Here is a 26,315-nt window from a genome sequence, read left to right on the forward strand (position 1 = left end):
ACCACTGCTGTATTGCATTCCAAAATGGGACTAACATGCTATTAACAAAGTGGTCATAACGTTTCACCTCATCAATGTATCTCAAAACAAAAAATTCTTAGTTAATCAAACAATTAACTCTCTTATTTATTTCTAGATCCACTGCAAATTTTTTTTATTATTATATTTTTTTAAAAATTTTTTGTAGTCATCAGTCTTCTGATGCAGCCCACCACGAATTTCTCTCCTGTTCCAATCTCTTCATCTCAGAGTAGCACTTGCAACCTACATCCTCAATTACCTGCTGGATGAATTCCTCTAGCTCCCTCTACTACCATGGAAGTCATTCCCTCATGTCTTAGCAGATGTCCTATCATCCTGTCCCTTCTCCTTATCAGTGTTTTCCACATATTCCTTTCCTCTCCGATTCTGCGTAGGACCTCCTCATTCCTTACCTTATCAGTCCACCTAATTTTCAACATTCGTCTGTAGCAGCACATCTCAAATGCTTCGATTCTCTTCAGTTCCAGTTTTCCCACAGTCCATGTTTCACTACCATACAATGCTGTGCTCAAAACATATATTCTCAGAAATTTCTTCCTCAAATTAAGGCCTATTTTGATGCTAGTAGACTTCTCTTGGCCAAGAATGCCCTTTTTGCCAGTGCTAGTTTACTTTTGAAGTCATCCTTGCTCCATCTGTTATGGGTTATTTTGCTGCCTAAGTACTAGAATTCCTTAACCTCAACTACTTCATGACCACCAATTGTGACATTAAGTTTCTCACTGTTCTCATTTCTGTTACTTCTCATTACTTTCATCTTTCTTTGATTTACACTCAATCCATGTTCTGTACTCATTAGACAGTTCATTCCATTCAGCAGATCACGTAATTCTTCTGCACTTTTACTCAAGATAGCAAGGTCATCAGCGAATCACATCATTGATACCACTTCACTCTGAATTTTAATTCCACTCCTGAACCTTTCTTTTATTTCCATAATTGCTTCTTCGATGTACAGATTGAACAGTAGGGGTGAAAGACTATATCTCTGTGTTACACCCTTTTTAATCTGAGCATTTCATTGTTGGTTCTCCAGTCTCATTATTCCCTCTTAGTTCTTGTACATATTGTATATTACTCATCTCTCCCTACAGCTTACCCCTATTTTTCTCAGAATTTCAAACACCTTGCACCATTTTACATTGTTGAACTCTTTTTCCAGGTCGACAAATCCTACGAATGTGTCTTGATTTTTCTTTAGTCTTGCTTCCATTATCAACCACAATGTCAGAATTGCCTCTCTGGTGGCTTTGCCTTTCCTAAAGCTAAACTGATCATCATCTAACATCTCCTCAATTTTCTGTTCCATCCTTATTATTATTCTCTGCAAGGTTCGCAGGAGAGCTTCTGTAAAGTTTAGAAGGTAGGAGACGAGGTACTGGCAGAAGTAAAGCTGTGAGTACCGGGCGTGAGTCGTGCTTCGGTAGCTCAGTTGGTAGAGCACTTGCCCGCGAAAGGCAAAGGTCCCGAGTTTGAGTCTCGGTCGGGCACACAGTTTTAATCTGCCAGGAAGTTTCATATCAGCACACACTCCGCTGCAGAGTGAAAATCTCATTCTGGATTATTATTCTTGTCAGCAACTTGGATGCATGAGCTGTTAAGCTGATTGTGCGATAATTCTCACACTTGTCAGCTCTTGTACTCTTTGAAATTGTGTGGGTGATATTTTTCCGAAAGTCAGACGGTATATTGCAAGACTCGTACATTCTACAAACCAACATGAATAGCCAGTTTGTTGCCACTCCCCCTAATGATTTTAGAAATTCTGATAGAATGTTATCGATCCCTTCTGTCTTATTTGATCTTAAGTCCTCTAAAGTCTTTTTAAATTATGATTCTACTACTGGATGCCGTATCTCTTCTAAATCAACTCCTGTTTCTTCTTCTATCACATCAAACAAACCTTCGCCCTCATAGAGGCCTTCCATGTAATCTTTCCACCTATCCGCTCTCTCCACTGCATTTAACAATTGAATTCCAGTTGCACTCTTAATGTTTCCACTCTCACTTTTAATTTCACCGAAGATTGTTTTGACTTTCCTATATGCTGAGTCAGTCCTTCTGACTATCATTTCTTTTTCTATTTCTTCACATTTTTCATGCTGTACTTCCTATTTATTTCATTCCTCAATGACTTGTATTTTTGTATTCCTGAATTTCCCTGAACATTTTTGTACTTCCTTCTTTCATCGATCAGCTGAAGTATTTCTTCCATTACCCATAGTTTCTTTACCGTTATCTTCTTTGTACCTATGTCTTTCTTTCCAGATTCTATGATTTCCCTTTTAAGAAATGTCCATTCCTCTTCAACTGTACTGCCTGCTGAACTATTCTTTATTGCTGTATCTACAGCCTTAGAGAACTTCAGTGTATCTCACCATTCCTTTGTACTTTTGTATACCACTTTTTTGCATATGTATTCTTTCTGACTAATCTCTTAAACTTCAGCCTACTCTTCATCACTACTACATTGAGATCTGAGTCAATATCTGCTCCTGGGTATGCCTTGCAATCCAGAATCTGATTTTGGAATCTCTGTCTGACCATTATGTAATCTAACTGAAATCTTCCTGTATCACCCGGTCTTTTCCAAGTAAACTTCATCTTCTTGTGATTCTTGAACATAGTATTTGATATTGTTAGTTGAAATATATTACAGAACTCAATTAGTCTCTCTCCTCTCTCAGTCCTTGTCCCAAGCCTGTATTCTCCTGTAACCTTATCTTCTACTCCTTCCCCTACAACTGCATTCCAGCCCCCCATGACTATTAAATCATCATCTCCCTTTGCATATTGTATTGCACTCTCAATACCTTCATATACTTTCTCTATCACTTCATCTTCAGCTTGCGACATTGGCATGTATCCTGTACTATCATTGTCGGTGTTGGTTTGCTGTCGATTCTGATAACAATAACACAATCACTGAACTGTTCACAGTAACACACTCTCTGCCCTACCTTCCTACTCATAATGAATCCTACTCCTATTATACTATTTTCTGCTGCTGTTGATACCACTCTATACTCATCTGACCAGAAGTCCTTGTCTTCTTTCCACTTCACTTCACTAACCTCCACTATATCTAGATTGAGCCTTTGCATTTCCCTTTTCAGATTTTCTAGCTTCCCTACCACATTCAAGCTTCTGACGTTCCATGCTCCGACTCGTAGAACATTATCCTTTCGTTGATTATTCAATCTTTTTCTCATGGTAACCTCTCCCTTGGCAGTCCCCTCCTGGAGATCTGAATGGGGGACTATTCTGGAATCTTTTGCCAATGGAGAGATAATCATGACACTTTTCCAATTACAGGCCACATTTCCAGTGGATACATGTTGTGTGTCTTTAATGCAGTGGTTTCCATTGCCTTCTGCATCCTCATGCCGTTGATCATTGTTGATTCTTCCGCCTTACGGGCAATTTCCCACCCCAAGGGGAAGAGAGTGCCCTGAACCTCTGTCCACTCCTCCGTCCTTTTTGACAAGGCCGTTGGCAGAATGAGGCTGACTTCTTACGCTGGAAGTCTTCGGCTGCCAATGCTGATTATTAATCAAAATGTAAGCAGTGGCGGGACCGAGGGCGTTTTGATTCTCCCTAGACCACGAGTGCTTTCCTGCAGACACTTAACAGAAGTAGATGATTGATGTTTGGACTAGAATTATAACAAAAATTTAGTTGTAAAAGATGAGCAATAATTATTCTTATCCATAAGATAAACAGTATATTTTCTTTGCAGAAACAACACCTCATAACTGAAAATATGTACAAATACAGCACATTGTTATTGCTGCTGACACATTTCTAAATGTTGGAGAGCAGTTCTTGAGTCATAGCTTCAGCTGATGGCAACATGCAGCATTTCACAAGACATTCTCTTTAGCTAGAAATGAATTGTTAGTCACTTGGGAGTAGCAGATGAATGTGGAGATTTATTTTTGGCAGCAACTGACAGCTGCCAGCCACTGCTCGGATTGTCAATCCTCTCCAGGTCTTCCTGCATTTTGCTGCAGTCTCCTGGTGCTACAATGCTCCCTCCCCCACCCCCACTCCTCCGTCCCCTACAGACAGAAGCACCAACTGCGAACAACTTGATGGAGCTTTTGATACTACAGTTGTGTGTATTTCATAATTTTGTAGTTATGTGGAATCACGCCTTTCTTTCAGCTTCACTTTCTTTCGAAAGAACTGAAAATTCATCATTCCTGTGGTAACAGCAGAGATATTATGAATGTTGTCACTTTTGGGGAGCACGTAGATGTTACACAAACTGAGTAGGTGAGAAAAATGTGCCGATTTGTCCACTTAACTGGGTTGTAATTCATGTTAAGTTTTGCTTACTATAGCATTGTTCAGAAAATTATTGAACTAAATACAAAACCACGGCAAGGAACCCAGCATGTGAGGGCGACTACAAAAACCAGTAATCATCGCAAGACCAACCTCCTTCTGCCGCCGTACAACAGCGGAGAACTCAGTGTACGCAATCTTGGGGTTGAGCTCACAGTGCATCAGGGTTGCACCCTCATAGTCCTTGATGTACCCCTGGTACTGCGCCCGGTTCATCTTTATGTCCTTACTGAAGCCTTGCTTCTTAAAGTATCCTGCGAAAAAATGTGAGCATTAAACAATATTGTAAAAACACATAGGTGACAAGAAATGTGACACAGTCAGTTACAACTCATGAGGGAGTCATCAAGGATATTGAGGTACAAAGTTAAAAATATGATCATTAGTTTTTTCATTCCAACTTGATACATGTTTAGAACAAGGATTAATTACTTTATCAAATAATCACCACAAATATCTTTATACAAGGTGTTTCAAAAAGATTCAACCAAATTTTGCAAGACCATATCATCTACACTAACGAAAACAGAAACTTGGGGTGAATTTTAACTAATTCCAAGGTTTACAATGTTTTAATATTCAGAGGAGCTGTACAGATTTACATCTTTTACATGCATGAACATAGAACCTCAGGGTTCTTTTTACAGTTACCTTTAGTACCACACCTACCCTTAATAAATGTTCAATGTGCACTTCAGAGGGCACATGACAGACAAATGACAAGTACCATCATCCCATACTATTGCGAATATGTCTGGAACCCTACAGTCACTGCTGTTGCTATGCAGTGTTACACTACACCCAACATTGTTGGAAGAGGAGGCACAAATGCAGAATCTCCCAAAAAACACGTATTGTGAGCTCAATGGATGTTTGAGAGTTCAAACGAGAAAGTGCTGATAAATGTGGGGAGGGAACCCAACCATGATTCTGAACTATTAGTTTGTGATGGTCGTAACATGCCAGAACTGCACATTGTGCAGATCCATTGCTGACACAGCTCATTGTTTAGAAATGCTCTCACATGCAAGAGCCAGTGTGGTGATGGTCTGTCCTGGTGAAAAATGAAATTCTCATCTTGTTCTTGCAATTTTGCCAAAAAACAGATTGCCAACATAATCAGGTACATGATTCTTGTAACAGTCTTTTATGCAAAGCACAAATGGCACAACACACACGGAGCTTCAGAGTGTCTCCCTTATATTCAACTATGGTGTGGGGCTGCTGTGTTCATCATATCCTTATGTTTTGTCAGTCCACTTTTCCACTTACATGGAACTTGGCCTCATTACTGGACACTAAATGTGAAAGGAAATTTTATTTTCCATTTTCACATCCAGAACAAATTCACAAAACTCTATATGTTCTATATCACCACCAAAGAGGGCTTGTACCCGTCGAATCCTGTATGGCTTGAAACTCAAACATAACTGCTAAAGGCACCAGACAGACATGTGAAGAATTGGTAACTCTTGGCTAGCACGATGAGTAAACTTAAGTGGACTGTGTGCAAAACTTTTTAGAATGTGCTCTACACCCTGAACAAGTACACAAATAAGTGACACTGCCAGATAAACAACCAGTGTATTGGACCTCAATAAAAATCACACTGCCCGGTTGTAACTGAATAATTTATAGCATGCTCACTCCAGTTTCATGTAAACACACATGTATTCTTCATCATCAGTTACAAATCTTTTGGCAGGAATTCTTGAGTCATACAATTAATATTATTTTCATGCTCTGCACTCTGATGAATGTAGTGAAAAGCTGCAATTTAAGTCACTTGCGTAAACATCCATAAAAATGTAATTGAAAGCAATCACTACATTCTTCTTTTCCAACTATAAAGAATACTGAAGCCATTATTCTGCACCCCTGATATTCCATGGAGATCTCAGTATGGTAGGGTACACTTCACTCCAATATTGCTTGAAAAGAGTGATATTGTAGGATGTAATTTAAGAATTTCAATATCTGTTGATTAAATAATCTCAACTCATAATCTGGTTCCCCACACAAAATTTCCCCCTGGACATTATCTGCTTTTACTGCACCCTGCTTGCTATTGCTATTCACTTATTGTAACCCCCACCCCTCCAACGATCTACATCTACATATATACTCCACAAGCTACAATATGGTGTGTGGTGGAGGGTACCTTGTACTACTGCTAAACATTCCCTTCATGTTCCACTTGGAAATGGAGTTAGGAAAAAATGACTATCTGTAAAATTCATATGAGCCCTATTTCTCTTGCCTTGTCTTCGTGGTCCCTACGTCAGATGTATGTTCATGGCTTTACAATCATTGTACAGCCTGATGCAAAAGTCAGTTCTCTAAACTTTATCAGTAGTGGTTTGCAAAAATAATGTCCACTTCCCTTCATTTGAGTTCACGGAACATTTTCATAATACTGACATGTTGATTGAACTTACCAGCAGCAAATCTACCTCTGAATTTCTTAATCGTGTTCCTTTAATCTGACCTGGTGGGGATCCCACAAACTTAAGCAGTACTCAGCAATGGTGTTCTGTACATCATCTCCTTTGTACAAGAGCTACAGTTTCCTAAAATTCTCACAATAAATCAACATCAACCATTCACCTTCCACTTTGCAGTGTTATGACTAGATAACAAGTTTGTTTGTGTGGCCATCCTCTGCAGCAAGCATATAAATACTTGTTTTGTAAACAAAACTACCTTTTCCTGCTGCTACTTAATTTATTTATCCCATATGCATTTCGCCTTATCTTGTTCTAAGGCATCATCAGTGGAATGATTTGCTGATCTGCATTTCCTCACATCTTGTCTGGAGGTCGCATTATCACTTTCATTACTGCCGTACAAGCACAACTTTGCGTTCTGACCTTCTTCACACTGTTCACCACGTTTCTCATTCTTTTTTGTGGTATGCTATTGTTCTTTTGCCACTCGATATAAATATTTTGCCAGACACTACTTTTCACAACATAAATATTGCCATCATAATCTGCATGCTTCCCCCATACAACAGCCAAGGTCAGCCATGTACTGGCTCCAAACACAGCAGAAACATCACACGTGAACTGCATTCTCAGTGCACGGAAGACATTTCGACCACCAATAAGCTGCTGCTTATTGAATTGCCCAGCAAGGTCAGTGTCTATTACCTTCAAAGACTTGTACACAGAAACACTGTGCCACCAACGGTGACGACCATTGCAGACGTACATTCACTTGTGTTAACGTACCTCTGAATGCAGTGCAGTGTTTCTGTGTACAAGTCTTTGAAGGCAACAGACACTGACCTTGCTGGGCAATTCAATAAGCAGCAGCTTATTGGTGGTCGAAATGTCTTCCGTGCACTGAGAATACAGTTCACGTGTGATGTTTCTGCTGTGTTTAGAGGCAATACATGGCTGACCTTGGCTGTTGTAAGGGGGAATCCTGCAGATTATGGTGGCCTTGAAGCTTTTCCTGATGCAAACGTATTGGCTTGGAAGACTTGGAGTACAGCTGAGACTACAGGTCTACTAGCAAAGGTTCCCTACAGTAACTTTACGTTGTGAAAAGCAGTGTCCGGTGAAATAGTTACATCAAGTGGCAAAAGAACAATAGCACACCGCAAAAAAGAATGAGAAACATGGTGACCAGTGTGAAGGAGGTCAGAACGCAAAGTTGTGTGGCAGTAATAAAAGTGGTAGTGCGACCTCCAGACCAGATGTGAGGAAACGGAGATCAGCAAATCATCTGACTGTTGATGCCTTAGAACACAATAAGGCAAAATACGTATGGGATGAATAAATTAAGTAGCAGCAGGAAACGGCAGTTTTCTTTACAAAACAAGTATTTATGCCTAGCTATTTAATAGGCATGATTTTGTTACATGGTGCACCACTACCCCAATAATACTGCATTCAAACATTACACCATTGTTTTTCCCACTCATAAGTTCTTGCACCTTCAGAGCAAGCTGCCATTCATCACACCACATGGAAAGTCTATCCAAGTCATACTGTATCCTTCTACAGCCACTCCACAGCAACACTGCCCTGCACGCATCAATAGCAAACAGTCGGAGACATCTGCTTACCATATCCACCTCACTGTTTACGTATAAAAAGAACAAGAATGGTCCTATCACACTTTCCCGGGGCACTCCTCATGATGCCTTTGCCTCTGACGAACACTCACCCTCCAGAATAATGTACTGGGTTCTTCGAGCCACTCACATTTGTGAGAAGCTATTCCAAAAGCTCGGACCTCTGTTAACAGTGCGCAGTGGGGCATTGCTCAAAAGCGTTCTGGAAATCTAGGCGTATGGAATGTTTCTGTTGCCCTTAATCCCAACTGGATACCTACGTGTGTGTGAGGTAAAAAGTTAGTATCATAGCAAATACCTCAAAACACTTTTCAGCGCAAGCCGATCATCGATGATCAGACAGAGTGCTTTTTTGCCGGCCGCTTGTGGCCGAGCGGTTATAGGCGCTTCACAGTCTGGAACCGCGCGAACACTACAGTCGCAGGTTTGAATCCTGCCTCGGGCATGAGTGTGTGTGATGTCCTTAGGTTAGTTAGGTTTAAGTAGTTCTAAGTTCTAGGGGACTGATGACCTGAGATGTTAAGTCCCGCAGTGCTCAGAGGCATTTGAACCATTTTGAACAGAGTGCTTTTAGACACTGTGCAGCAATTTAATACTACGTTGCTACTTGTACCGATACTTACCAATTGCAAACTCGTCAGCAAAAGTGAGGAAGTGCAGGATTCCGAGGCCAGTGTGGTAGTCCTTGAGGTGGTTCATGAGGTGCGTGCCGTAGCCCTTGACCTGCTCGTTGCTGGTGACGGCGCAAAACACGATCTCCGTGAAGCCCTGTGCGGGGAACATGCGGAAGCAGATGCCGCCGATGGGCCGGTTGTCCTTGATCAGGGCCAGCGTCTTGTGCTTACTGCGGAACAGAGCAGCTCGGTGTATGTTGCCAAACAACAGGTTGGAACATGTGACGTAATTAAATTATATAATTACGAGGGTCGTTCAATAAGTAATGCCCCACATTTTTTTTTAAAAAGCCATTAATATACACAGACAAATGTCCTTGTTGCTGCTTCATATTTGACATTCATTTTGTGTGCTCGTGAAGTTTCAAACTGTTCTGGCAGATGGCCGAGGCGCAGCACAGTTTCAAAATGGCGTCTGCATATGACTCACATAACGACCAAGCACGCTGTTATTGAATTCTCGTGTGCAGAAAAAGAAATCACGGTGAACATCCATAAGTGTTTATGTGTAGTGTTCGGTGACGCAGCAATTGGTAAGAGTACAGTTGTGTGATGGGTAAAGAAAGTTATAGCCTCAGGAAATGCAGAAACAGAGCTCCACGATCAGCCACACTCGGAATGTCCGGATTGCAGCCACTGCTTCAGACATTGTAAGGATGACATTATTCGTGCTGACCGGCACATCACAACTCGGCAATTGGCTCGACAGTTGTCGGTCAGCATTGGAACTGCGTCAGTAATGATCGAGACTCTCAGATATTCAAAGAGGTGCTCACAATGGGTTCCAAAAATGCTCAAGGTGGACCACAAGATACAAAGTAAGGCTATTTATTCTGAATTGTTGGAGCATTTTGAGATCGATGGAGAGGCCTTTCTCTCACCAGGGGATGAAAGCTGAGTGCACAACTTTGCGCCGGAAACAAAAGACAGCCTATGGAGTGGCATCATCCTCATTCGCCACAAAAGAAGAAATTCAAGACAACACCCTCTGCCAGAAAAGTCACAGTAACAGTCTTCTGGGATTGTGATGGTGTCATTCTTGTGGCTGTGAAGCTGAGAATGTCAACCATCAATTATGAGGCATACATGAAAACTCTGAATAAACTCAAGAACCATTTCTGAGGTGTTTGATTGGGCAAGAACCTAGCAGAAATCTTGCTCTGACAATAATGCACGCCCACACACGTGTCTGAGAAACCGGGAACGCATCGCCAAATTGGGCTGGACATCACTGTGTCATCCACCCTACAGTCCAGACCCGGCACGCTCAGACTTCCATCTCTTTCGGCCGCCTAAAGATTCTCTATGGGGAACACACTTTGAAGATGATGAGAGTGTCAGAAGTGGAAACACGGCATTGGCTACAGGACAAGAGGTTTTACCAGCAGGGAATACATGTTCTTCCACAACATTGGCGTATGGCCATAGAACTGCGTAGAAAAATAAGACATGGACAAGAGATGTTGATGTATCTTGTCACCAAATTCTGACTGTTAACGGTACATATGTTTGGAGAAAAAAATGTGGGGCATTACTTATTGAACGACCCTCGTATAATTGTTATATTAATACAGGTAGCAAAATGTTATTTATAATTTCTAAGGAAACCAGACTGTAGTCATATGAAGCAAAGGACATAAAAGGGAAGCAGTGGTTTGGAAGGGAATGAGGCAGGGTTGTAGCCTATCCCTGATGTTACTCAATCTGTACCTTGAGCAAGCACTACAGGAAACCAAGGAGATACTTGGAAAAGATATATTTAAGTTCAGAGAGAAGAAATAAAAACTCTGAAGTTTGCTGATGACACTGTAATTCTGTCAAAGATGCCAATGAAGTTATAAGATTTGGGCAGCAGAATAACTGACAGATTATAACATGCAGACTAGCAGTTGTGAGAAAAGAATTTGTGAAAAAGAGAAATTTGGATATTAATTTAAATGTGTTTAGTCTTTTCTGTGGGTTTTTGTCTGGTTTGTAGCCTTGTAGAGAAATGAAAGCTGGGAGATGAATAGTTCTGGCAAACTAGAATAGAAGCTTTTGAAATGTTTTGTTCCCGAGGAACACTGCTGGTTAGATGGGTAGATCGTGTAACTTATGAGGAGATGCTGAAATGAATTACAGAAAAATATATTTATGGCACAAACTGACTAAAAGAATTGATCGGTTGGTAACACACATTTTGAGACATCAAGGGATCATCAGTTTGGTAGTGGAGGGAAGTGTGGGAGAAAAATTATAGCGGGAGACTAAGACTTCAATACAGTATGCAGGTTCAAAATGATGTAGGTTGCAGAAGTTATTTGGAGATGAAGAGGCTTGCACAGGATACAGTAGCATGAAGACCTGCAGCAAACTATTCTGTGGACTAAAGTGATCATAATATTACACTAGTCAACAAATTTAAACTGTTTTTCTGCAACTAGTTTCTAAGCAGGTAGGTTTACTTCATTTTAAAGTGCTAAATTCAGAGATGAAACCAGTTTTTCTATATCAGATCATGTTTCTGAGGTACAAAATAATAACAAAAAAAATTCAATTTTATCTCTAGTATGTCGCAAACATTAACAAAACCACAGAGAGATACAAATTGCCCAAAACTTATTCAAAAACATTAAAACCATCATCATATTAGTCAGAAAGTCACATATACCATCAATACAGTAATCATCATTACAAATGTTGATGTACAACATAGTTTTACATCAATTTATTCGCAGCAATGGAATGAGGATGCTTCCTTTTGTATGACGTCTCACCCATCTATCTAAACAAAAACAAACAGTAATTGCTCACAGTTGCATCGTCCTAGTATCACTGATAATGATACTTCATGGTAAGAATCTCCTGGTGGAATTGTTCACACAGCTCATTGCTTTTGAGTGATATTCTACACACACATTTTGTAGTTGTTTAACATAATTTCGTAGAAATCTCTTTAACAGTTTCTGAGAAAAGGTACATATATTATTTTTTGAAAATAAAATTTTTAAATTCCTTAAAAGAAAAGTTAAATATTTATAATCAAAGGAACTTAACAGTACATGTGTTAATTTCATGTAAGGCGTGATACAAAATGTCATTGCCATATCTTCAAAATTGTGCATTTGGTCCATCTTTTAAATAGTGAATGTCCCCTCTTAATGTATATCACATTCCACATCCCTGTAGTTTTCCCTCCTTGATGGGATCTATGAAACATTATGAATGATCTTGTTCCCTTATCATCTTATCTGTTTTTTAGCAATCTTTACAGTATATTCACTCACCATCTTTTGCATTTTTATTTTCAGCACTGTGGTGTAACATGCAATACAATTTACATCTTCTTTAGCTTAGCCCTTGATCACAGTTCCTTTGTAGGTTAATCAGACTTCTCTACCTAATCTTGCATGTAATTAAGAAATATTACACCATATTTTAAACTTCAACCAAATAATTTGTGATGTCCAAGCTGAATGAGCAACTAACTTATTGTCTTCTTAAAGTTTACATCGATCGGACTCCATCAATACATCTCATAAGTATTCTCTATCAGCCCTAGAATGAGATGCATTTCCTCTTGTGCGTGTGAGCAGTAAACACTGTGTGGTAGATCTGTCAGTGTGACATGTTCTAAGTTACCCCGGATTGTTCTTCTTCCAATGTAATCACCTTTTAGTTTTGTTCTGAAGGTCCAGCTACTCCGTACTACAGCCATGAGCAACTTATTCCTCCTGACATTGTATCCAGGTGGGGAGATGCTGAAAGAGACTGCCTCAATACTTTCAACTACCACATGATGAACACATCGTCGATGATAATCTTCCGTATTGTTCCAACAACATTGAGAGAAAAAAAAAAAATCGCAACACCACAAAGGAGTTGTTTAACTTAAATGAAAGTTGGCAGGTTCTGTTTCTACATCTGAAGGATGATATATGAGGGTCATTCAATAATTAAAGAGACAAATTGGTCTGGGGAAAAACTGTTAGTAGGACAAGTTTGTTACTTTTATAGATTTAAGTTGGTATCACTGGAATGAGCACTGATCAGCTGATGTATTAACATTGTTTTGTTTATAACCTCAAAAATAAATTTCAAGATGGCGAGTCCACTTGAAATGTCCTCATTAGTTGAAAACGTTCTGTTATGCATATTTTACTTGCTGAAGGTGGGAAACCGGTGAATATATATTGCAGAATGTCTAAAGTTTATGGTGAAGGTTGTATGAATCATGCAAATTTTTACAAGTGGGTGGAGCAGTTCAAAAACAGACACAACTCAGTGACTGACAAACACTGTTCTGGCCGACCAGTTGCAGTTTCAACTCCTTCACTTGAAAATCGAATTGATGACATTATTCATGCATACTGCCGTGTGACTGTGGAAATGTATTTGATAAGGTTCAAGTTAGTACTGACACAGTTCATAACATTATCTGTAACAAGATGAAGTACTGCAAAACATGTGCAAGATGGGTCCCAAAGGAGATGACACATTTACAAAAGGAAACAAGGTTGTGAGTGTGCACAGAGCTAGAAATGGTTATGAAAGAGAAGGTGAGCGCTTCCTCAACAAAATTTTAACTTTTGATGAAACTTGGTTTCACTGTTACGAGCCAGAATCAAAAAGACAAATCATGGAGTGGAAGCACACCAACACATCTGTCAAGAAAAAATTCAAAACCCAATTATAAGGAAGAAAAGTCACGTCAGTGTTTTGGGATGCTGAAGGTCCAATCTCTTGTGATTATCTCAAAGAGCAGTGTACAATGAACAGCCAATACTACTCAGATTTGCGTTTAAACGAGGTGAAGCCAGCCACGAGAGAGAGAGAGAGAGAGACATTGTGGATCTCAGAGAAGGGATATGATACTCCAGCAAGACAACGCACGTCCTCATATTGCTCAACGAACCGGTGAAACCATTGACAAAATGGGCTGGGAAGTATGGCCTCATCCCCCTTACAGTCCTGATTTAGCAACTAATATTTCCATTCGTTCGGTGCACTGAAAGAGGTATTACATGGGAAGAAGTTCCAGGACAACGAGGATGTGAAAAAGTTTGTGGGAAATTGGTTCAAACATGAAGATAAAGAGTTCCTTGCAGCCGGAATAAGAAAGCTTGTAGCTCACTGGGACAAGTACATGAATGTGCAAGGAGATTATGCTGAAAAGTAGAAAAAGTATTGTTTTGTAAAAATAAACGCTTTTTTTTCCAGAGCAATTTGTCTCTTTAATTATTGAATGATCCTCGTATATTCCAGTTTCACGCCAGTCGCATAAGAAAGGTAATAGCAGCACCAGTATGCAGATGAAAATCAGGTTTGCTTTAAATACACACTGTAGCAGTCATGAGCATTATAAACTACTGGCCATTATAATTGCTACACCACGAACATGACATGCTACAGACGCGAAATTTAACCAACAGGAAGAAGATGCTGTGATAGGCAAATGATTAGGTTTTCAGAGCATTCACACAAGGTTGGCGCCAGTGGCAACACCTACAACGTACTGACATGAGGAAAGTTTCCAACCGATTTCTTATACACAAATAGCAGTTGACCGGCATTGCCTGGTGAAACGTGCCTCGCGTAAGGAGGAGAAATGCGTACCATCATGTTTCCGACTTTGATAAAGGTCGGATTGTAGCCTATCGTGACTGCAGTTTATCGTATCGCGACATTGCTGCTTGTGTTGGTCGAGATCCAATGACTGTTAGCAGAATATGGAATCGGTGGGCTCAGGAGGGTAATACGGAACGCCATGCTGGATCCCAATGGCCTCGTATCACTAGCAGTCGAGGTGACAGGCATCTTTCTGCACGGCTGTAACGGATTGTGCAGCCACGTCTCGATCCCTGAGTCAACAGATGGGGACATTTGCAAGATGACAACCATCTGCACAAACAGTTCGACGACGTTTGCATCAGCACGGACTATGAGCTCGGAGACCAGGGTTGCGGTTACCCTTGATGCTGCATCACAGACAGGAGCGCCTGCGATGGTGTACTCGACGACGAACCTGGGTGCACGAATGGCAAAACGTCATTTTTCAGATGAATCCAGGTTCTGTTTACAGCATCACGATGGTCGCATCCGTGTTTGGCGACATCGCGGTATATGCACATTGGAAGCGTGTATTCGTCATCCCCATACTGGTGTATCACCTGGCGTGACGGTATGGGGTGCCAATGGTTACACGTCTCAGTCACCTCTCGTTCACACTGACGGCACTTTGAACAGTGGACGTTACATTTCAGATATGTTACGACCCGTGGCTATACCATCCATTTGATCCCTGCGAAACCCTACGTTTCAGCAGGATAATGCACGACCGCACGTTGCAGGTCCTGTACGGGCCTTTCTGGATACAGAAAATGTTCGACTGCTGTCCTGGCCAGCACATTCTCCAGATCTCTCACCAATTGAAAATGTCTGGTCAATGTTGGCCGGCAACTGGCTCGTCACAATACGCCGGTCACTACTCTCGATGAACTGTGGTATCGTGTTGAAGTTGCGTGGGCAGCTGTACCTGTACACGCCATCCGAGCTCTGTTTGACTCAATACCCAGGCGCATCAAGGCCGTTATTTCGGCCAGAGGTGGTTGTTCTGGGTACTGATTTCTCACGATCTATGCACCCAAATTGCGTGAAAATGTAATCACTTGTCAGTTCTAGTATAATATATTTGTCAAATGAATACCCGTTTACCATCTGCATTTCTTCTTGGTGTAGCAATAATAATTGCCAGTAGTGTAGTTACCTTTGAGATTGGACGTCGTATTTGATGATTCTCTCCCGCAGCAAAGCGTTTGGGAGTAATAATAGATGAAAATCTAAATTGGACGGAGCACGTAACTCCAGTGTGCAAAAAAGCATCAGCATCCCTTCATGTCCTACAAAAATATAAAAAACTCTTCCCTTTTGATCTGAAAAAGAAATTAGTACAAACGCTTATACGCCCAATCATTGACTACAGCGATATTATCCTACAAGGCCTATCTCAGGAAAATTCCCGACGTCTAGAACTGGTCACGAATGCCTGCGTCCGATATATCTGTGACATTCGACTTTTTGATCACATTTCACCAGCATATGCAAAATTGTCCTGGCTGCGTGCAGACAAACACAGAGATTTGCATACACTCTGTCTCATCTACTGCCTTATAAATGTACACTGCCCCTCATATCTCTCCTCGTCCCTAACACTCATGTCGGAACAACATGACAGAAACACACGTTCCCATCATAATAAAATCCTCTCCGTTCCACTGCATCACTCAGTCACCTTCTCCAAGTACTTTACAGTAGCGGGAACCCGACTCTGGAATAACCTCCCTCGTTATGTTAGAGAACTTAAAAACATGACCGGCTTCAAAAAAACAGTTAATGACGTATCTTCTTAAGCAACAGTAATGCCTTCCTCTGTACATGAATGCACTTCACCTCATTACTTCCCTCTCTCCCCCTCCTTAAACCTCCCTTACCCAAAACTCACTATACTAGTAAACATCTACTTTACACTAGAGATGGGCGATCCGCTCCTGAACTAATTCATAGAGTTGAATCTTTCAAAGGAGTGAACAATCAGTGATTCAGAAAAAAAGAACGGTAGCTCCAAACGTTTCCCACAGCAGAGAGAGAGAGAGAGAGAGAGAGAGAGAGAGAGAGAGAGAGAGAGAGAGAGAGACGGAGCAGACCAGTGGGGCCTCTGCTGGTCACAGCACACTGCACGCCACACAACACAGCCAGCGCCGGCCTCTACCCTGCTTCTGCCTTGGCTGCCTGCATTATGCAGTGCCCCATTGCATTTTGTGTTTCACACATGCCGTGCCGTCTCTGTGCTTCCTCTGCCGCGTGCAGTGTCTGGCGCACCTTAACTTAGCGTCGCACTCCGTCAGCGATCGTTTCAGTCGCACGTCCTGCCCTCTGGGCAGTTGATGCGAGCAACAGGACAGAGAGCCTCCTAGCGGAGAACATAAGAACTACTTGCAACAACCTGCTCGCAAGAGAACGGACGATTTGTCTCGGAGCGGGTGACTGGTGGCCGTTCACCGCTCCCCCCACCCTCAGAACTCGCCCGCTCAACGCTCACCCCACCGTTCTCGACTCTAGCCTGAGCGTTGAGCAAAGCAACTCAGGTGTCACTCTGGTCTCTGCGGTCTTAGCTCACGCAGTAATACAGCTCGCGGCTCGACCTGCTTGACTCAGCGCCTCTGCATCGGAGTTCGTCTCTACTGGATATTGTTCTTCGTAGTAATACCGTTATGTGTATTACATAATTACGTTATGTATACATCATTTGTTTTTATTTTATTTTTATTTGTTTAAACTGATCGGATTAGGTTCCTGACGACTCCTCTTACTATAGGATTTTTTATTATGGTCACTCTAATTTACACTTTAATTACGAGCGAACCGATAAACATATAGCAAAAGTGATACACCAATTTTTCCTTGTTTTATTCTGTGGAAGGCTATATGCAGCACTTTGGTCTTACAGTCAAATTTATAAATTTCTTTCTTATTGTAGTACGGATTTTGCGATTTTAGGCGTCTTTGGAAGGAAATGTTCACTTTAAAAATATATGGCTTGCGATGTATTTGTACGAGGTTAATGAAATTTTAATACATTATAGCCAAATATATTGTTAATGTAAATCTCAAGTTACAACATTTTTCGATCACCCAAAAAACCACAATAGTGCAAAATCAATCAATAATCAAAAACTTTGTCATATCGTGGAAATTTCAATAAACAATACAAAATTCTTACTCATTATCTGTGTTACTTCAAAATAGGATCAAATAAGATCAAAATACAGGCATAGTACTGGAATAAACCAAGTTTAAAGGGCAATGTGCCTTCCATTTATTTTCTGTTGTGAATGAGTGGTGAGTCATGAAAAAGAGCTAGTTCATTTCAGGGAGTGAACAGTTCTGATCCGATCTCTGAAAAGAACAGTTTTGCCCATCTCTACTTTACACACCAAGATATTAATGTACATCTGCACAAACCTTCATTACTATTGCCAATCTTTCTCATGTTTGTCATTATTATTTGATTCTTTTTACTGCTATTATTATTGCTTTCACCATAATCTGTATGTATAGCACCTGATGTAAAAATACTGCCAGCATTTACTTTATTAGGTCTTAGTCAGGTTTATCATTATTATTTGATTTTTTTGTTTTACTGTTATTATTATTGCTTTTATCATAATCTGTATGTATAGCAACTGTTGTAAAAATACTTCCGCATTTACTTTATTAGGTCTTACTCACTACTCTTTATTCATATTGTCACTAGAGTAAGCTAATTTTCTCATTTAAACTATGTTCATGACGTAACTCTGATGTGGAAAATGCTGCATGTGTGGAACACTGGTCCGATGTAAGAGAGGGCCTGATGGCCCTAATCTGATCAGGTTAAATAAATAAATAAACCTGTCTGCGTGCTAGAAAGACTAGACCTACACCTGGAGTTATGGTCTGGAGTGCTATTTTGTATGACAACAGGAGCACTCTCGTAGCCATCCCACACGACCTGACTGCAAATCTGTACATCAATATGGAGATTCAACCTATTGTGCTGCCTTTCGTGAACACTATCCCAGAGTGTATTTTCCTACAGATAACACTGGCCCACCTACTGCTGTTGTAACCCAACATGCTTCACAGAGTGTTGACTTATTGCCTTGGCCTGCTCGATCACCAGATCTGTCTCCAGCCGAGTACATACGGGACATCATTGGATGTTAACTCCAGCATCATCCACAAACAGTATTAACCGTCCCAGTACTGACCGGTAATAGGTGTGGAACTCTGCCCCACAAACCGACATACAGCACCTGTACAAGACAATGCATGGATGTTTGCATTCTTGCTTTCAACATTCCGGAACTTACACTGGTTATTAATGTACCAGCACTTCCCATCTGCAATGGCTTATCTCACACTTAGCCTTTGATCTTGCAATGTTAATCACTTACATATGTCACCTAGACAAATGTATTCCCAAAATTCCACTACTCTACATTAATTAGTTTTTGGTGTTGTGATCTTTCTTTTTTTTTTTTTTCTTTTAGTGTATTTACGAGGGTGGTTTGAAACGTTCTTGGAATGGAATAGAAAAAAAGTACTTACATCACTGAAAATTCTTTTATTTTTCAATGTAGTCCCCTTGTAGATTAATGTACTTCATCCAACGATCCAGTGCCTTGATCCCATCTCGAAAATGAGTTTCTTCCAGGCCTGCAAAATAGCTGTCAACTCCGGCTATCAGTTCTTTGTTTGAAGTGAATCTTTGTCCACCAAGAAAAATTTTCAGTTTTGGGAATAGATGGAACTCTGACGGAGCCATATCAGGTGAATAAGGCAGGTGGTGCAACAATTCATACCTTAGTTTGTGTAATTTTGCCATGGCAACAGCACATGTGTGGGTGCCCATTGTCTTGATTGGAAGATGACTTTCTTACTTCCTAAACGTGGCCTTTTCTCGTGCATCTTTTGTTGCAATTTGTCCAGGAGGTTAGCATAGTATTCTCCAGTAATTGTTTGTCCAGTATGGAGATAATCTACAAACAGAATCCCCTTCGTATCCCAGAACACTGAAGCCATGACCTTTTCCACCAAAGGAATTGTCTTTGCTTCCTTTGGTGGCGGAGAATCAGCATGTTTCCACTGCTTTGACTGTTGTTTTGTTTCTGGGGTATAGTAGTGCACCCAAGTTTCATCTGTGGTCACAAACTGGCACAAAAGTTTGTTCGTTTCTCCTAAAACGGACCAAACATTGTTCCGATATGTCCATTCTTGTGCCTTTTTGATTCAGCATCAAGAGTCACAGCACCCATCCTGCAAATAATTTTTTGATTTTTAATTTTTCAGTTAAAATGTGATATACCCTTTCAGATGACATATGGCAAGCATGAGCATTTACGCGTACTTTCAACTGGTGGTTCTCCGTGACCATTTTGTGCACTTTTGCAATGATTTCTGGAGTAGTGATACATCTTGGCCGAACAAAGTGCGGATCACCATCTACGCTCTCCCGACGAAATTTAAATTCATTTGTCCACACGGCAACAGTTGAATATGAAGGAGCAGAGTCCCCCAATGTATTACGGAAATTGGCATGAATTTCCTTTGCTTTCATACCTTTCTTTATGAAGTATTTAACCACTGCTTGAATCTCGATTTTTTCCATCTTCGCACATCACTACATGGGAACAACAACAGAGCCAGGTTATCGCCACAGCTCTCTTCCGAGAGCACTGATGTGACACGTGCTTACAGACAACAGTCCAATGAATATCACGTGAACAACTCGTTGCACTAGCGCTGACCTCTCGTGGTAATTCCAAGAACTTTTCAAACCACCCTTGTACAATGTATCTCTCTTTTTGTTCAATAATGTCATAATTTTATTTTCTCCCCAAATCACTTCAGAACCCCTTTACCAGATATGTGATCTACTTGTGTATCATCTTTGGCATTCTTCTGTAGCATTGCGTTTCAAAAGATTCTATTCTCATCCCATGTGAACTGTCTACAATGCAGCAGATAGTTCTGCATGACTACCACCGAGTTACCAGTTACGATGAATGCTCCTCTGGAAATTCACAATGTTTTGTAGAGTTCACGTTTAGAAGGAGAGTTAGATACTCACGGGTCAAAGACGAGCCTGGAGATGTACTCCTTGGGCATGCGCGGGAGCTGGTGGGAGAAGACGTTCTGCAGGCCGACCAGCCACAGCATCGTCGACTTGGAGACGGGCCGCATCAGCGAGTTGCCCACCACATGGAAGCTGATGATGCCACGCGCCTCTTCCAGCTTTGCCGTCTCATCTCGGGGTGCGTTTTCGGGAAAGACGGCCTGTGAAATGCAACACGTCTGTCAATATTACTTTAGCCTTGCCGGATGTTGTGGAAATTTCAGTGGTCCACACTTCACTGTGAGTGGCACAAATACATTGCCTGATGAAAAGCACCGGGACACTCCTACGTAATGCAGCTGGACTCACTGGTAAAAAAACGATGCAAGGAGTACTGTGTTGTCAATAGTAAAGCAGTACCTGCCTCCACAGTAGGACTGTTGATATTTTTTAAAAATCAGGAATCCAATATATTGATATTTAACTGCTCTCGATATATTGAAAAAAAGTATCATTATATTGATATATCAGTGGGAAAAATATTGACAATACCTGCCTATAAAAATATCAGCTGCACATTGTAAATATAGGGTGAGTCACAAGGTTTTCCCCCAGTTTCTGGAGGATATTCCTTAGGTTATTTGGAACAAAAATTGTAAATAAATCAGATCCATAATTAAGGTGCTAACTAAAAGAACTCAGAAAAATGGCAGAAATCAACTTTTATTGTAGGATTTCCCTGTCAAAAACGCACATATTAATTAATTTAAAAATTTTGTAGCAGTTTCTTCCATTCAGAGTGGATTTAAGGCAAGTGTTCAAAATTTCCTCCCTGCATTTTAAAGCAAAGATTCGCATGGCAGTGAACTGTGTGAGTAGTATTTCATAATTTCACGTGCTCGTTCCTTATTGTTGTTGCGGCACTAAAGATGCGTAGTATCAATTGTTCTTGCATTTCCGCAATAACTATGTACACGATGTCTTTCACCTACCCCTAAAAGCAGTAATCTAGGGGAGTTAAATCTGGGGATTTGGCAGGCCAGTTGATAGGGCCCCCACGACCTATCAATCGATGTGGGAATTGCCGATTAAGATAAGCTGTTACCACATGGCGGACGTGTGCAGGTGCTCCGTCATGTTGGACGAACATGTGGCGTCTTGTTCCCAGAGGAACATCTTCAAGAAGCTGCGGTAAGTCTTCTCGTAGATCTGACCATTTAAATTTCTGGGGAGAATAAACGGCCCCAGTGACTGGCACACACAACACTACACCAGACATTCACACTGAATCTGCTTTGAAACTGAGATACTAACATGCCATGAGGATTTTCGTCTGCCCAGACATGCATGTCGTTGATGGCATCTCTTGTAAAGGTTGCCTCATCACCGAACATTATGAAGTGATAGAGCTGCCGATTTCTGTTTAATCAGTTGCAAAAGTGCAAACGGTTGGCACAATGGTGTGGCTCTAAATGATGAACTTTCTGCACATGTAAAGGATACAGACCATTCTCAAGAAGAATCCTACATACCTTAGATTGTGAAATGTTCAATCGGGTAGCTAGGCGTCTTGTAATTGAATAAGGACTGTGCTCTACTGAATTAAGAATGTTTCCCTCTTCCTGAATGTCACAATGTCTTTCGGAGCGAATACGAATACTGGGAAGAGTACCAGTTTCTAGTAATGTTTGATATGTTCCACTAAATGTTTTGGCACTAGGAATCCTTTAGTTAGGATACCGACGGTGGTATTCAGCAACAGCAGCTTTTGCATTACCTTCACGGAAGCCCAAAATGTACACCATCTCTCCATACTCCTGTGATGAAAACTTGTATGGCATAACGAAGTGTACTGTACACAGGGGACAATAACAGTAAACAGTGATTGCACTACCAACAACGTGGTCATTATGCAAACTTACCACTCGCTGCACTTATCTACCTAAGACTGATCGTGTGTCCTGTGAACACAAGCTTAGTGCTCCATACACCGTGGCATGTTTCGGAACTCTGTGGTAGCTCCTCATTTATGGATCTGATCACATTACTGTATTTACATTTTTTGTTCCAAATAATCTAAGGGATAACCTACAGCAACCGGGGGAAAACCTCGTGACACCCTGTATCCTGCCAGTTTTACAGGTGTGTACTGAAGTATTGATTTTATTATTAGATATTCTGTAAATCAACAAGCTAGCAGCCTGTCTATTCCCCTAAGGAAAACGAGAAGGAATAGCACACTAATTGTGTTAAAAATTGTTTTGTAACTCAACTGATGTACCGTTTGTCATTACAGCGTGAAGTCGAGTGCCGACACGCTAGTCGGGAACGATAGACCGGAGATGGCTGTGACAAGATGTCATCTGATTGTAGGCAACAGCAGTAGCCCCTGTGTGAAGAGGACATACGCGCTGCACCCGACTGGCCACTGCCTAGTTCTACAGAAGCCTCAAGACTAGCAACCTGAATAGAATGTCAACTGTATATAAGGAATTGTATAAAGTGAAGAAGCTTATTTATTTTGCATGTCACCCTTTGCTTGCAACATATCTACATAATTCTCAAAGTTAAGTATTGTGGATTACTTTTCATAATAAAACCCATTAATACGATTTGCTCAAATTGTTGTCTAGCAATCCGAGAAAGCAGGTTTCCTAGACACCCTATCTTTGATGACTAGGCAGGATTTAACATTTGTTGACATTGGAAATCTTGTTATTCAATTCACACCACCACTCCCTAGTGCAATCAGTGTTGTTCTTTTGTACCACATATACTCTCTTCACACAGTCAAAGAGAAAGAGTGGACATAATGAGAGCTAAAAAAGTACTGAGACTCCATTACACAATGAAAGTAAAATTATGTCCTAATAAAATTTCAAAATAACAACTTCAAATATTTTTCGAAAATTGTGAAAAAACATAATATAAAATAAAAATATCAGCAATCAACATTACCAATTTCATATTGATGTATCAGTGGAAAAATATTGCTGATATATATTGACATATTTTTGGAAAAAATACTGGTATATCGGTAGCTCTATTTTTTATCGACAGCCCTACACCCAAGGTCGATGTTGCTAATGCACGCTCATGTAGTGGCACTTGACCTAAGGATAAGCCAGTTCGAATCCTGTTCATTGAAAACCTTTTCACTGCCAGTATTTGGCTGGCGAAGGTAGGTGAAGTGTCAACTCCCCGATCACAAGTCTTTGCACCAATGAACTGGTATAAATACCAAACCAATCTGCAGTGTCTCACAAAGTGAGGACATGTGACACTGTTGGTAGTGATCCGTCTGTCAGATAGGGATGTTAACTTCGGCAGCCCCCTCGGTGATGTTCGCGAGCAGCAGGGTATGTGCCAGCACTGGGTTTCGTTTCATTTCTCTCATCATCATCATCATACAAAATAAATAAATAAATAAATAAATATATATATATATATATATATATATATATATATATATATATATATATATATATATATATATATATATATATATATAATGGAAGGAAACATTCCACGTGGGAAAAATTATATATAAAAACAAAGATGAGGTGACTTACCGAACAAAAGCGCTGGCAGGTCGATAGACACACAAACAAACACAAACATACACACAAAATTCAAGCTTTCGCAACAAACTGTTGCCTCATCAGGAAAGAGGGAAGGAGAGGGGAAGACGAAAGGAAGTGGGTTTTAAGGGAGAGGGTAAGGAGTCATTCCAATCCCGGGAGCGGAAAGACTTACCTTAGGGGGAAAAAAGGACAGGTATACACTCGCACACACGCACATATCCATCCACACATACAGACACAAGCAGACATATTTGGTCTTTAAATATGTCTGCTTGTGTCTGTATGTGTGGATGGATATGTGCGTGTGTGCGAGTGTATACCTGTCCTTTTTTCCCCCTAAGGTAAGTCTTTCCGCTCCCGGGATTGGAATGACTCCTTACCCTCTCCCTTAAAACCCATATCCTTTTGTCTTTCCTTCTCCTTCCCTCTTTCCTGACGAGGCAACCATTGGTTGCGAAAGCTAGAATTTTGTGTGTATGTTTGTGTTTGTTTATATATATATATATATATATGAGGTGACTTACCGAACAAATATATATATATATAGACACACACACACACACACACACACACACACACACACACACACACACACACACACACACACAAACAAACTACATAAATGTAGTATTACAAATACTGTAATGGAGCATGCTGCATACAAATAAACAAAAAAAAAAATGAAGTAGAGGTGCAGTAACAGCAGAATGGATCTCTCAGGGGAGCTCAGTGACTAGTCACTGAATGTCTAATTTTATAGATGAATATAATACACTAATAGAATCACAACATTGTTATAGGAAAAATCACTCGAACGAATCAGCAGCCTTAACTTTTATGTATGAAATGCTACAAGCCCTAGATAGGAAGGAATATAGCCTGAGCACCATTACCATATTTATCAAAAGCATTTGATACAATCAGTCATGATAAATTACTTGTAAGATTCAGAACTGGGATATTAGTGGAGCAGCACATAACTGGATTAAATTGTATCTCAGCAAAAGAAAACAGCTCATAGAGCCAACATATGAAGTAAATGAGGTAGTCAATACTGGTCAATGGTATCTGTCCGAAAGAACAGACACCATATTCATATATAGATGAGGCTTATAGGCCAATGATCATCTTCAGTGCAGATGCACTCAGATTGCTCACACTCTGAAGGGATTCAGTAGACTGACTGCCGCGAGTCATGAATATAGTGGGCTGGAGCACTACAAATGTAGTGTGTGGACAGTAAGTTGGGAATGTGGGTCTCACAGGGGCATGCCAGAGATAAGTTCCTGCAGTGGCACTATCCTCTGTGTTCTAGATGGCTCAGTCAGATAGAGTGCCTGCAATGTAAGCAGGAGGTCCTGGCTTTGAGTCTTGGTTGGGGCACACATTTTCAACTGTTCCCGTTGATATTTATCAACACCTGTAGGCAGCTAATGGTCTGGATTTCATTGTAATTTGATTTCACAATTAAAGCTTTTGGCCATTGGCCTTTTCCAACAATAGACACACACAAGCAAGCATGCTTTTGCACACACACACACACACACACACACACACACACACACACACACACACACGCAAACACAACTTAACTGCAACTCATACACACGTAGTGTCTGTGAGTTGCATTTGCGTGAGTGTGTTTGTGTGTGTATGTGGGTCTATTGTTGGCAAAGGCCAATGTCGAAAGCTTCAATTGTGAAATTTTTTTGCTGTGCCTATCTGTGACTCAGCATCTCCACTATATGGTGAGTGGCAACTTTCCTTCTCACAATGCTGTTTGTGCTTTATACACTGAAGAGCCAAAGAAACTGGTACATCTGCCTAATATCTTGTACAGCCCCTGCGAGTACGCAGAAGTGCTGCAGCATGACGTGACATGGACTCGACTAACGTCTGAAGTAGTGCTGGAGGGAGCTGACACCATGAATCCTGTATGGCTGTCC

General features: G+C 40.7%; 1 protein-coding gene across 3 annotated transcripts in view; it reads right to left on the bottom strand.

Moving 5' to 3' along the window:
• LOC124720053 (histone acetyltransferase KAT2A) overlaps positions 1-26,315 on the bottom strand; it is a 343,302-nt gene that overhangs the window by 43,289 nt on the left and 273,698 nt on the right. For all 3 annotated transcript variants that reach the window (XM_047245315.1, XM_047245316.1, XM_047245314.1), the window contains 3 exons: positions 20,801-21,006; positions 9,100-9,320; positions 4,486-4,646 (listed from right to left, as the gene is read on the bottom strand). In XM_047245315.1, the coding sequence (XP_047101271.1) occupies positions 4,486-4,646; positions 9,100-9,320; positions 20,801-21,006 (588 nt within the window). The remainder of the gene's footprint in view (positions 1-4,485; positions 4,647-9,099; positions 9,321-20,800; positions 21,007-26,315) is intronic.

This window comes from Schistocerca piceifrons, chromosome 11 (assembly GCF_021461385.2).
Source record: "Schistocerca piceifrons isolate TAMUIC-IGC-003096 chromosome 11, iqSchPice1.1, whole genome shotgun sequence".
Taxonomy (NCBI): Eukaryota; Metazoa; Arthropoda; class Insecta; order Orthoptera; family Acrididae; genus Schistocerca; species Schistocerca piceifrons.